The sequence below is a fragment of the Mus caroli genome, unplaced genomic scaffold, assembly GCF_978045245.1.
Source record: "Mus caroli unplaced genomic scaffold, Mus_caroli_1 scaffold_17, whole genome shotgun sequence".
NCBI classification, from domain to species: Eukaryota; Metazoa; Chordata; class Mammalia; order Rodentia; family Muridae; genus Mus; species Mus caroli.
This window is the reverse complement of record NW_028227272.1, coordinates 26,382,896-26,395,616: the sequence shown is the minus strand read 5'-3', so window position 1 is coordinate 26,395,616 and position 12,721 is coordinate 26,382,896. Positions and strand designations below refer to the sequence as shown.

The following is a 12,721-nucleotide window of genomic DNA, read 5'->3' as shown; positions in this document are numbered from 1 at the left end:
TTAACATCCTGGCTCATACTCTATCCAGGGCATCAACAAATCTTACTTTCATCCAGATCTTCATATCTGATTAAAATGATGCCTGGTTTGCTAAGCCTGGAGTAGGGTACCATTCTGTCTTTACAGTCTGGAGTGGGGTGCCCTTGTGCTTGCACACCCATCACATTTTACACCCACAGCCTTCCCATCTTGTACAGCTTTACATTTCAACCTAGTATGTGTGATCTTATGGTGTCTCAACTTCTGACCCTCCCACCCAAACCCAACTTTGAGTATAGAGTGAATTCTTTGAGGATAGGGACCACACCTGTGTGATGTCTTCTTCTTTCCCTGACCCTAGCACAGGGTCACGTTCAGCAAGCAGCTGTGACATGATTGAATGAAAACTACAATCTGGGACATTCTGACAACTTACTTTTCCTCCATTGTCTGTGGACATCTGTTTTCCATTCAGTACAAAGAAGCTTAAATCAGACAATAGCACCATGAATAAAATCAACCATAAAGGCAATGTACAGAGATTATACTGTTGTGCCTAATACCCTTGGCTTTCCATTTTTGTAATGAGGGTATGGATGTGTGGCACAGAACTGGAAAAGTTAGGCAACTACTACAGAGATTATCTCAATATGTGTAAGACAGGTGGCTTTTAATAAGGATACAAGGACTTTCAGAGGAAAAGATTCAACCCAAAGAAATAGTTGCAGCAAACAAGCTTATTTACAAGCCAGGTATTGCCTATAAAGGGGTGGGGGCAAAGTTCAAGGGCAGAGGAGCAGCCATTTTCATCTGATTTCACCTCACTTTGAGGAAATTCCAGATGTCTAAGGGAGAGAGAGAGAGCCATAATTAAACACACCACCACCCCCCACACGCACACAGGAGATATATACAGAGAGAGGATGATTGTAGAATTTCTTCTACGATCTGTGGTCTGTATATCAGAATGTATTATAAAAGCAGAGCAGAGGAAACCTACTGCCCTCTGTCACCTGTTGCAGAAAGGTGAAAAGAGGACAATATAATCAGACATATCACAGAGTCTCAGGATCCCTGTCAATCAATTCCAGGGTCAGGCAAAAACTCACAAATACCTGACTGTAGGAGTGGGAGGTGATCGCCTCAGAGTGATAGCAATGACCTACCACCTTCAATAGAAGTTGGGGCAGGGAAAAGCATCTCTCCAAGAGCACTGCATTCTGCAACCATTTCAGGGCCTTCTGTGACCTTCTCAATGACTCAGAAAGAGCTACAGAGCAGAGGTTTCTGTGGTCTTTTATTTTGGATCAACATGCCAGGTTCTTGGGGCCACAGGATTGTAAAATACAATGCTAAGAAGGAAACGTCCACACAGGGCGCATGTCAACAAAGAGATCGTGTGCAGAGGAGGACACAGGGAGTAAACTCTTTGAGTAAGGGCCACTGAGTAGCAAGGCCACACTCAGCCTGGAGTTCAGGGAGGGACAATGCAAGCAGAGGTGCTTCTGCAGCTGACTGAAACTTAAAGCTGAGCCAGCTTCCTCGTGACCTAGCCAAGCCTAGCCCTGAGAATTGCTTAAAAATAAACAGCACAAAGAATGCAGGCAAATGGCATGACTAATTAGAAACCAGTTTGATCTGAAGGCAGTTTTGCAGGCTTGAGTCTCCCACAGTATCCTAAGTATCCCAAGAGGCATACTTAGGAACATCAGATCTTGGTGTTGACCCCTGCAACCTCATCTACTCACATGAGCTGGGAAATTCACGAGTTGTTGGGTTACAGTGGATGGACTAGGGCAGCAGGATTCTAGGGGTGTGGCTGGGGCGCTGGCACCTAATATATCATGGATAGTCAACCTCAAAAATATCCCTTTGGAACAATGACATACTTTAAAGCATATCAAAAATTTCAGATAGACCTGATGTTAAATTTAGTTTGTTTGTTTTTCTGATTTGTAATTTTGATCAAATTGGTCATTGTCTGTTGTAGTTTTCTTGGCTATTGGCCATGGAGCATTCAGTGTCACCTCATGTATAATTACAAAAACAAAACAAAACAAAACAACAACAACAAACAAACAAACAAACACCCCAAATGTAGCACAATTTATTTTCTTTCATCTTTCCGGCTAGAAGGAGCCTTCTCAAGTCTTGCTCTGGTCTGTGGAATAGCCATTTAATCTGCTGTGTGAATCAATAGAAGAGTAAATGCCAGGCTTTGTAAGTGAGGAATGAATGAATTGATTAACACATTACAAATGTATATGGCTGAATGCACAGAACTCTCCATCACTGAAAATGTAATCCTCCAAGTTTTTCTAGCTGTTTAAAGTTATTAGCTTTAAACATTAGTCTGATCATTCTTATTTAAAATACAATATAATGTCTTGCCAGACTTTGTTTCCAGAATCAACTTACATTTCAAAGTAGTTGTTTTATTTCCTAGACTTCATTTTCAGCCTCTGTCCTCCTCACGCCTCAAGAACTATTTCTAAACAGGTCCTTCCTGGATCTCCCTGAGGGCACAGATGCTCTGGGAAGTGTAGAGACCTAGGCAAGGCATCCAGATGTACTTGGCATATTTTTAGGTACAATTACATTGCCTCTTTGCTCGTAGACCATGGGCCAGCTCCTTGACTCCAGGGAAGCATTTACAGCAACTTGTAAGCATCTTTTTGGAGCATGGTTCTCAAACATGAAAATCCCCAAGGAGTTTGCTAGAAATAAATTCCTGGCTCAGCCTCAAACACAGTTGCATCCTCTGCACCGGATCCTGCAGAGCTGTGTCTTCATCAGGCTCACCATATGAATCTGAAAACTCAAATTCAGGGACCTACCTAAAAGGTTTCTTTAAATGTGAATTAGTCCCCATAAAGACTCTTGATTTTTTTTCCTGCCAATTTATCTTGATTTGAGAGAACATTGTGGGTATATTTCCTTAGGAAATGCTATTTGTCATTATTCACTCTGTATATTTTAAGGCAGCCCCAAGTGAGGAACCCCACTGACAAATCTCTCTCCCGTAGGTAAGTCTGTTTATCCCTACCCTTTGGTAGAGCTCAGAGAATTGCCTATTTCCTAGGATACTCACTAGTATCTCCTAGTGAGTTCTGTGGGGAAAGCATTGATTGCCACGGGTCAACAGCAGAAGCATGGAGAGGTCCAGAACTTGACACCTGCTCTTCAGGAGAGGAGAGAAATACTGCCCAAACTCTGTTCCTGAGGCTATGCAAACTAGAGCGCCCTTCAGGGAAGGGAGAGAGAATATTTCTTCCTAGACCATAGTTAGGCATGACTATGTAAAAGAAGTATTCATCACTCCAAGCATATTAGGCTGTTCCCAACTGATTAGCAAGAAATCAGTTTGTGTTGGGACAGCAACATTGAGATTTCTAGTTTCAGGACCGGTCTGAATCCTCATAATGTCCATTTAGCCTTTGTAGGCACATATTTCAAACCCAGCTGTTTTCTTCCTTGGGGTTTTGGCACTGAAAAGTGCACTTGAACCCTTGCTGTTTCTGTAGGGGCAACATCAACTTCACCTTTTTGTTCTTTGACCTTCGCTCATCTCTAACTGGTGTTTTGGGCAGCAACAGCATAAGCAGAGAGATGAGTTTAGAGCTTAATAAGGTGAAGGGCTGACAGCAACCAGGCAGCTTTTCGGGCCACATCAGACTCAGGTTGGTGACTTACATGACAAGCACAGTTAACACTTATCAGTTATACTTATGGGCACTTGTCATTCTCGTTAAACAAGTCACAGACACACAATTAACAGTTGGAGTAGATGTGTTCTTGTGGCTAGTCATAATGAAAGCCCTTCAGGATAAGTTAGAAAGAAAGACACACTGTTCCTGTGCAGCTGAATACACAGAGCAGGAGTGAATGTGGCAGTGCTTCCTGCAGTGTTGCTAGCACTCAATACATTTCTAGCAGCCTAAGAAGATATTGGATTCCTGTATAACTATTCCAACTCCTTCATCAGAAGGTATGGTGAAGTTTTATCCGTTGGGGATGCATAGGACATAGGAATGTTTAACCTAAGGAGAGAAGAAACTGGAGACTTTATAGTGAAGAGACTAAGTCAAGGAAGAGTGTAGAGAGATGGAAACTGCCTGTTTGATAGGTAGCTTTCTTCTCCCCAAGAGAGAGGAGATTAGTGATGTCTACCTAGACTTTGAAGTAGAAACATTAGACACATTCCATCCTTTTCTGGAGTCCGAAGAAGCATGTCAATTATCTATTAATTTATTATTTATTATTAATCTATTATTTATCAATGTCAATTTATTGTTCTTAGGAAAACCGGGTGAGACAGTGGGAGCTAATATAAGCAAGAAAGGCATTGTAAGTTTTGACTCTGTGTGATACTACAAGGGAGGTTTAAGATACAGGTCCCATTTCACTCCGTTCCAGCTCTCAGCGAAGGAGAGGCCTTGCGACATCTGCCACCACCCATCACTGGCATGAGGCTGCCTGGGAAGAATAAAGATAGAAAGTAAATTCCTGATACTTGTTGGCACAAAGGCGGGGGGCAAGGCAAAGGGTTCTAAGTCAATTATTTAATGATTATCTTAGAGATATGACACCTGAAGAAGATGTGTTAGTGTTAGACCACTAAGGCTTCTAAGGGAATCCAAGAAGGCAACAGACAGTATGTACCAGTTGGTTTTTCATTTTGCTTCTGACCAACCCAAAGGCCAGCAGATTACAGGTTGGAAAATGAGATCATCCATCCATATGGTATGAACTGAGTTCCCACCACATCCACCTTCCCCCTGTTAAGTTCTTAGGGTGATAAATGGATTGCTTATTGGATGTGATGGGTTGTTACTAACTTGTGTCAGGTGTCATTAGAATAATTCCCAAAGCAAAGCTGGGAGCCTGCTGGATAGTGAAAGTTTCCTAATTCCAAACGTATAAAGAACTTGGAAAGAAGAGCTGGCTCCATGAGAAGACAAATCAATTAATACTTATTTGGTGACTAAAGAGTCCAAGACTTTAAAATTCTAGACAGAAGAAATAAGATGAGAAGAGCCACGTCAATGATGCACAACAGATTAACAGTATCTGCAGAGCACACAGTCTCATTTTATATTGAAAACCAAGCATAACATCAAATTTAATCCAACTTCTGGGACTCGACTCTCTGGAGAGCCAGAAAGAGGTAAGTCAGCTACCCAAGCCATGTGTTAGCCCCTGTGGAAGAAGCAGGAAGAATAGCCATGCCTAGAATAGGTACAAAAATGAGAGTCCCAGAGAAAACATGGACAGAAGAGGGATGGAGCCTTCCCTCCTGGATCAGAAGTCAGTAATGAACAGGTAAGTGGAGTAGTGCTTCCCCTTCGTTCCTTCCTCTGTAATCAGCAGACCTTGGGCTTTCTTACTTTCTTTTAGAGGCTATAACTATTGCAATCATCTGCCACCTTCAAACACAAAACCTTTGGAAAGAAATTCCAAATCAGATTTTACAGAAGGAAGGAAGATAACTCAAAGGATATGCTAAGCAATGTATAGTGCACATACCAGCGTTTTGTACATATAATGTATTGTGTGTGTATGTGTTTGTGTGTGCGGTGTGTTTGTGTGTGTGCGTGTGTGCGTGTGTGTGAATTCAAGCCTGGCAATGGGAGATGATCTTATCAAAGCTCGTTTGCTAAAAGGTCACATGTGAGTTCAGTGGCACACGAAGAACACATAAGATTTGGAGTAAGGGTAGCATAGCACTAGTTTATAGTGTTGCCACTCCAAAGGAACTGAAGTCAGAATGTGGAAGAGGCTTTGAACTCCCATGTCCATTGGAGCTTTATTCACAGTAGTCAAGACATGGAATCAACCTGGGTGCTCAACAGGTGAGTTAATAAAAATGTATATTGCACAACAGAACATTATTCAGCCACATAAAGGAGGAGATTCTATCATTAGCTGCAGCATGGATAGATGGGATGTGGTTAGGTTAAGCAAAATAAGGCAAGCACGGAGAGGCCAACAGTCTCTGACATATGAAAGCTGATTTCAGAGATCTAGAATAGAAAATTATCAGAGAATGAGAAGGATGTAAGGGGGGAGGGGAGATGGGGACAGATGGACAGTTAGATGGAGGAATAACTTTTAAAGTTCTCTAGCACAACAGGAAAATGGGGGTTGACAAAAGCGAATTATGTATTTCAAAACATCTTGTAGAGATGATTATGTTCTTACCAGAGATAAATGATGGATAGATGCCTGAAGCAAAAGATAATGTCAATTACCCTGTCTGATTTCACACCTGTATTGAGATGCCTCCCTCTACTCCATAAATATGGATGATGCCGCATTAAGAACAAAAACACATTTCAAAACTGGTTTGGGTTCAGGAGGGCATCTCCAGGAAATTGAGTTCAAGGGCAAGTCTGTGCCTCGTTCTCTCTGGACCTCATTTTGAGATGGGGACAGGGCTTCACATGTGACAATTGTTCACATGTCGGTGAAACCAAGGGCAGTGGAAGAGTTTGTTACCTGCTGTCCTAGTGTTTCTATTGCTGCAAAGAGACACCATAACCATAGCAACTCTTACAAAGGAAAACATTTAATTGGGACTGGCTTAGAGTTTCAGAGGCTTACTCCATTACACTCATCGGAAGACCTGGCGGCATGCAGGAAGACATGATGCTGTAGAAGGAGCTGAGAATTCTACACCTGGATCTGCAGGCAGCAGAAAAATATCAAGACACAAGACCTAGCTTGAACTTCTGAGACTTCAAAGAGCATCACTAATAACCCACTTCCTTCAACAAGGCCACACCTACTCCAACAAGGCCACACCTACTCCATCAAAGCCACACCTATTCCAACAAGGCCACACCTACTCCAACAAAGCCACACCTCCTAATATTTCCCTTCCTTATGGGCTAGACAAGTGTTCAAACTCATGAGTCTATGATGTCCATACCTATTCAAACCACCACACCTGCTAAGGCCCCTCGAGCAGATGTTTTTGGTGCCCATACAAGAGTGAATTCTTAGTAAGACAATGCAGATGTCCATCCTCTGGATTCAATTTACTTGCCTAGATTTTTCCTCTTCAACAATAATAAAGAGACAAAGGGAGGCCACAGCACCACTTATGATACTTTTGTATGATTAGTGAAAATTTCAGTTCATAATTGAAATACATTACTAATCTTAAATATACCTTTGAAATTAAAGTTTTAAGTATGTGTTATTTTTTTTTAAATTCTGTCTCTCTGTCTCTCTGTCTCTGTCTCTGTCTCTGTCTCTGTCTCTCTCTCTCTCATGTGTGTGTGTGTGTGTGTGTACATGTGCATGCACATGTAAAGGTCAGAGAACAATGGTGGGAGTCTTCTCTCTCTTTTCACTATGTAGTACCCAGGCATTGAGCTCAGGTTGTCAAGCTTGGCAGCAAGTGCCTTTACAACCCAAACCATCCTGTTAGCCCACTTTTATTTTCTAAAACTAGACAACAGGTTATGAAAAAAAATGTTCCATCAATGTAATGATTTAATAACTGCCCAGGTTTTACCTTTGGTAGGAATTATATTTTCATTAAAATGTAGTTATCGGTTGCTTCAGTGTTATTGTTGATTACAACAGACTTTCTTCTCCTTTTGTAAAAACACCTTTAGCATAGTCAAAAAGAATCAATTACTTCTTGCATGCTGATGTTTATTTAAGAATTTCTATCAACTGTCATAATCATACATACAAAATCCAATGAAAGACAGCATTTATTTGTTTATTTTTTTCCTAGCCAATGATGTTACTCATTTTGTAACTTGGTTGACATATCTGTCATATAAAAGAGGGCAGTGGAAAGAATTACCTTCTCTTGGTGTCAGATAAGCTGTCTCCACACTGGGATCCCAGGATTTGTCCTGTGAACACAGCCTCAGCACACTATCTCCTTTTCCAGGTCCCAGCTTCCCCATGTTGATGATTGACAGGCATTTGACTTACAACCTTTTGCACATGGGCAGCAAGTAGGCACGTCATTAGGTCTCTGCAAATCACATGTACACATACACACACACACACACACACAATTTAAAAATCCCTTACATGTTTTTACACATGTATGGTTATGGTTACTTTGGCTGTATGTATATCTGCATATCACCTGTGTGCCTGATACCAGTTGAGGACAGAAGAGACATGGAATTATGGTTAGAAAACATTGTGACCTGCCATGTGGATGTTGGAAATTAGACCTGAGTCCTCTAGAAGAGTAGCCAGTGTTGTTAACTGCTGAACCATCTCCCCAGCCATTTAAAGACCACCTTTAGGAGTTATGGGTCTCTTTCCCATTTGTTCCTTGATAATACGATTTTGTTTCTCCTTGTGTATGGTTTTGGGCACAAAATTCCTAATGTATTGATTCCCCAATTTGATATTTAAGATACAGAATGGGAAAGATCACTCCCATGCTTGCAATGTGAGCAGCCACGTTTGTGTTTATTAAAGCCACCTCCATCCTATTGTATCTGGAGAGAATATGTGGATTGTTTTGGTTCAGTAGGATTGTTGGATTGGAAAATAAAGGGATGGTTGGCTCTACCTATGTACAGAGGGACTGGGCATTTACATGTTTTGGCCATGTACCGACATTCACATGCCTTCTTTACCCATGTAATTGTTGCAAGGTGATCGTAGGCCATTCAGTGAGATACTATAACCTCTCCACTTCCTGTTACATGCTTTATAGACTCTTGAATTCTCCTCCCCTCACTTTTGTAAGCCTTTGAGCCTTCCTCAGTACTACCTTGCACGTGAGTCCTTCGAGTGTGCTGTCATTTTGTACTTTTTTGTGCTGTGGGTCCCTAGAGATCTGGGCTGTCCTATCCCTTTGCTGTTCTCTGAGACTGACTGCCAGGTGGCCCCCAAATCCATATTATCTTCTTTCTGGCATTCAGATGGCTTATAATTGTAGTCTGCTTTTCAGGGAAGTGTGGTCTGAGATACAACCCATCTTTTGGCATAAGTACAGAATACTTCTTCCAAGACTGGTCTCTAGAAACCTTAACATACTGTCCTGCATGTACCCATCCCTCATAAGGGTGTAGCTCCAAGATTTTACAAATTGAAGATTGTGGTATCAAAGTAGGAAAGCCCTGAAATGCTAAAAACCATTTTCCCCATGTAGGTAACTCAATAGTATTGATGAAGTAGAATGTTCTAGTAAGGAATAATGATGAGTAGAGACAATAACAAAAGAGGATTGAGATCTAGATCAGGCATCCAAATCTGATTTCCCTTTAGACCCAGAAGTGGGTGATGCGAAACTTGTCTCTGCTAAGGAGAACATGAGGTGTGGTTCTAACCTGTTCCACCTTCCCCACCCTCTTCACTGAGTAAGACTCTTGCATGAGAGCTGGAGACACTCTCTTTCCTCCTGGTCATAAAATCTCTGTGCTTAGAGCACAGCATCCTCACATTCATTTTCAAAGGGGGGAGAACAAAAGTAAGAAGAAAGAGGGAGAGAGAGAGAGAGAGAGAGAGAGAGAGAGAGAGAGAGAGAGAGAGAGAGAGAGAGAGAGAGAGAGAGAGAGAAAAGAAGAAGAAGAAGAAGAAAAAAAAGAAAGAAAGAAAGAAAGAAAGAAAGAAAGAAAGAAAGAGAGAGAGAGAGAGAGAGAGAGAAAGAGAGAAAGGGAGAAAGGGAGAAAGGGAGAAAGGGAGAAAGGGAGAAAGGGAGAAAGGGAGAAAGGGAGAAAGGGAGAAAGGGAGAAAGGAAGGAAGGAAGGAGAATTCCAAGATAACCTTCCTGGATTAACCTGTCTCCTCAGTGGCCCTTATTATATTGTCATTGTTTAGAGTAGGGTCCTGGGTCCACATTAGACAAGCCGTGACTCATTGGTGCATTTAATTTAGTCATGTTGCTCAGACACAAAGTTGATACTACTTTAATGGGTTTGTAGGTAATAGGTAAAGAGTGGCCATGTATGCTTCTCATACTCAAGTCTGAGTTCAACTTGACACTGGACTGCAGCTCCTGGCACCCCATTAGTTTTCTGGTTAAAGAGCTCCTCAGCCACTTGACTAGACTGAAAAGCTGTACTCTGTATGTGTTCTCTGCAGTGAGTGACATCTTCCAGGGCTGGGAGTTACATTGATTTGTCCTGAATGTCAAGGGGGACACAATAGGCCACTCAAGAAACAGGAGATAATTTTAATGAATGGAAAGAACAGTGAAGTCTTTTAATGCTTTTTACCATAGTTAACTTCCTCCCATAGAGAGGGGGACAAGGTTTCCCTTCAGTAGACTAAATGCAAGAAACCACAAAGAAAATGGCAAAACGTTTGTGTGTGTGTGTGTGTGTGTGTCTGTCTGTCTGTACGTGTGTGCATGTACATCTCTGTGTGTCTGTGTATTTGTGTCTGTCTGTCTGTGTGTGTCTGTGTGTATCTCTCTCTCTCTCTCTCTCTCTCTGTGTATGAGTATGAGTATGTATGTGTGTGTGTGTAACTACTAATTAACCAATTAACCCAAGAATGGATCCATTTCCTCACCCCTTTCAAGAAAAATATCAAATTCAGAGGTGATTATTCAGAGGTGGGAAATTCAGGCTATATCCCTAATACTCATCTTTCTTGCTCCCCCTCCTTTCCAGTTTTGTAAACTGTAGAGTCAGGTTCTTCGGCAGTTCATTTTCCAAAGCATTTCGCCTTGATTAGTGCTGTGATTGCAATGAAGGTGATTACCTGCCTCTCACTGGAGGTGGCAGAAGTTGCACTTGGCCTTTGGCAAACATCATCACAAACCCTCGTCTCAGCCCTACAATTATCACTGACATTTTACATATCAGAAACCAGAAGTTCAAACTATAAGGGATTTATCCAGGGTCCTCAGTAGAGTGGGGATTAGAGCTCCATTCAACCCCCCTCCCCCCACTCCAGAAGGTGTCCTACAAATCTCTTCTTCCAGTTTCCATCAACACTCTCACCAAGCTAACAGCCCCTCCAAATTCCACAGGCTTCCACAGCACTCATAAGACAAACAGGACTTTATTGTCTTGTGATTTTAGTGCGCTGGCCATTTCCACTCCTTGGCAGGGACTACCATGGGCAGCATGTGAAATTACTTTCTAGTGCAACAGCTCCTCCCACCCCCCATCATTCCTTTGGTCTGGAGGCACTTCACATGTAGCTCAGTAAATAAACATTAGGAAGAAAAACACACATCAAGCAGATAAATGAACAGACCAATACTGTGGCCAAGGCGAGGCTCTCCTCAGTCTCCTTTATTGTTCTAACGGGCAAGGTGCCAGCAGGTTTTGTAAGCACCTGAGAACAGCGATGACAAGTAGTGCCTGAATCACAGAGGCACAGGTGGCTTTGACATTCCCTCTCACAGTGGTCAGAAAGAACCTACACACGCTGCTCTTAATGGAGAAGAGCAAGAAGGATGGCCACCAGGCTGTGCTCAATGAAGGGGAGGAGAACGAGCTGGTGAGTACCCCCTCTTTTCCTGTTTTCTCAAAGTGGGCAAGGGTTGTTTGCAGGTACAGGAAAGCCGAGACTGTGGCAGCAGCAGGGTTGGTTCTGGACCTGGAACAGTTTGGTTCTGGTGACATCAGCGGTGGTGGAGGTGGTGGTGGTGGTGGTGTGTGTGTGTGTGTGTGCAGAGACTGAGCAGGTTGTTTCTCTGGATGGCTGAGTGAGTCCTTGAGAAGTAACCATGTGCCCTTTCCTGGACACTTTGCAGAGTCCTAGGGATATGTCCTCCAATGATGTTCATTGAGCTTTCTCCCCTTGACCACCCCCTGACCACCTGAGCCACTATGGCATTGGACAAACTGGTGAAACTGGAAACTTTCTTCTTCTCTTTCATATTCTTCTTCTGCTTATTTGCGAGCATAGCACAGGCTATGGTGCTCTGGGATGAAGTCACCTATTTATTGAGATCAAGGGAGGCTTGACGCCTAGAGTGCTGAAGAAACCACACTAAGTCTCAGACTTTAGCACGTTAAAAATTTCTCCGTCTTTTCTGCCTCCTTTTTTTTTTCTATTACCCTTGCTTCTAAACTTATTTAAATCTTAAAGAAACAGCCACTAAATTTTTGAAAGCTCTGTAGTGTCCATTTGATGCTGAGCAGTTTATATTTGTGATTTCACTTAATCCTTACAACCCAGTACTGAAGGAACTAATCCTATTTCATAGGAAAGATATCTGAGACGAAGGAGGTTAGGTAACTCAACCAAGGTCATTATACAGGCTGGAAATCCAGCTCACTCCTTGACTCTTTATATCCCAGCTTGCCCACACTCAAGCAGTGACTCTGCTATAAAGAAGGACGAGAGTAGGAGATGAGAAAAGGAGAGACAACAGGGAAAGGAACAGCAGGGTGAGAAGGCCTAAATGGACCCGGAATCTTGGTTCATATATCAGACAGCATCAGGTTCCCATCTGCTCTCTTCACTCCTTAGGAAAGCCTTACCTGTAGCCCTGCTATCCTCATTCAGTAATCTAATGTCAGTAACTGACTACAGCTACAGCTACGGTGTGCACTAAGACAGCTACTTCGTGTATTTTTGAGTGCTAGGAAAGTAGCTGGTCCTAACTGAAAGGCCCCCTATGTGTAAGATACATGGTAAACTTAGAATTTAGCTAAAAATATCCCGTTAATACTTTCTGTATTGGATTGAAATGATATTTTAGGTAGGTTGAGTTGGATAGAATCTATTATACAAATTCATTCTAGGGTAGATTAAGTTTGATAGAATCTATTATATACATTAATTCTATGGG

The 12,721-nt window shown here is 42.2% G+C and overlaps 1 protein-coding gene across 1 annotated transcript in view; it reads left to right on the top strand.

Annotated features, from left to right (window-relative positions):
* The first annotated feature begins 11,198 nt into the window (after nucleotides 1-11,198).
* Atp13a5 (ATPase 13A5) overlaps nucleotides 11,199-12,721 on the top strand; it is a 142,340-nt gene continuing 140,817 nt past the window's right edge. Inside the window, exon 1 of the mRNA XM_021184915.2 lies at nucleotides 11,199-11,421. Within this exon, the coding sequence (XP_021040574.1) occupies nucleotides 11,359-11,421 (63 nt within the window). The 5' untranslated portion in view covers nucleotides 11,199-11,358. The remainder of the gene's footprint in view (nucleotides 11,422-12,721) is intronic.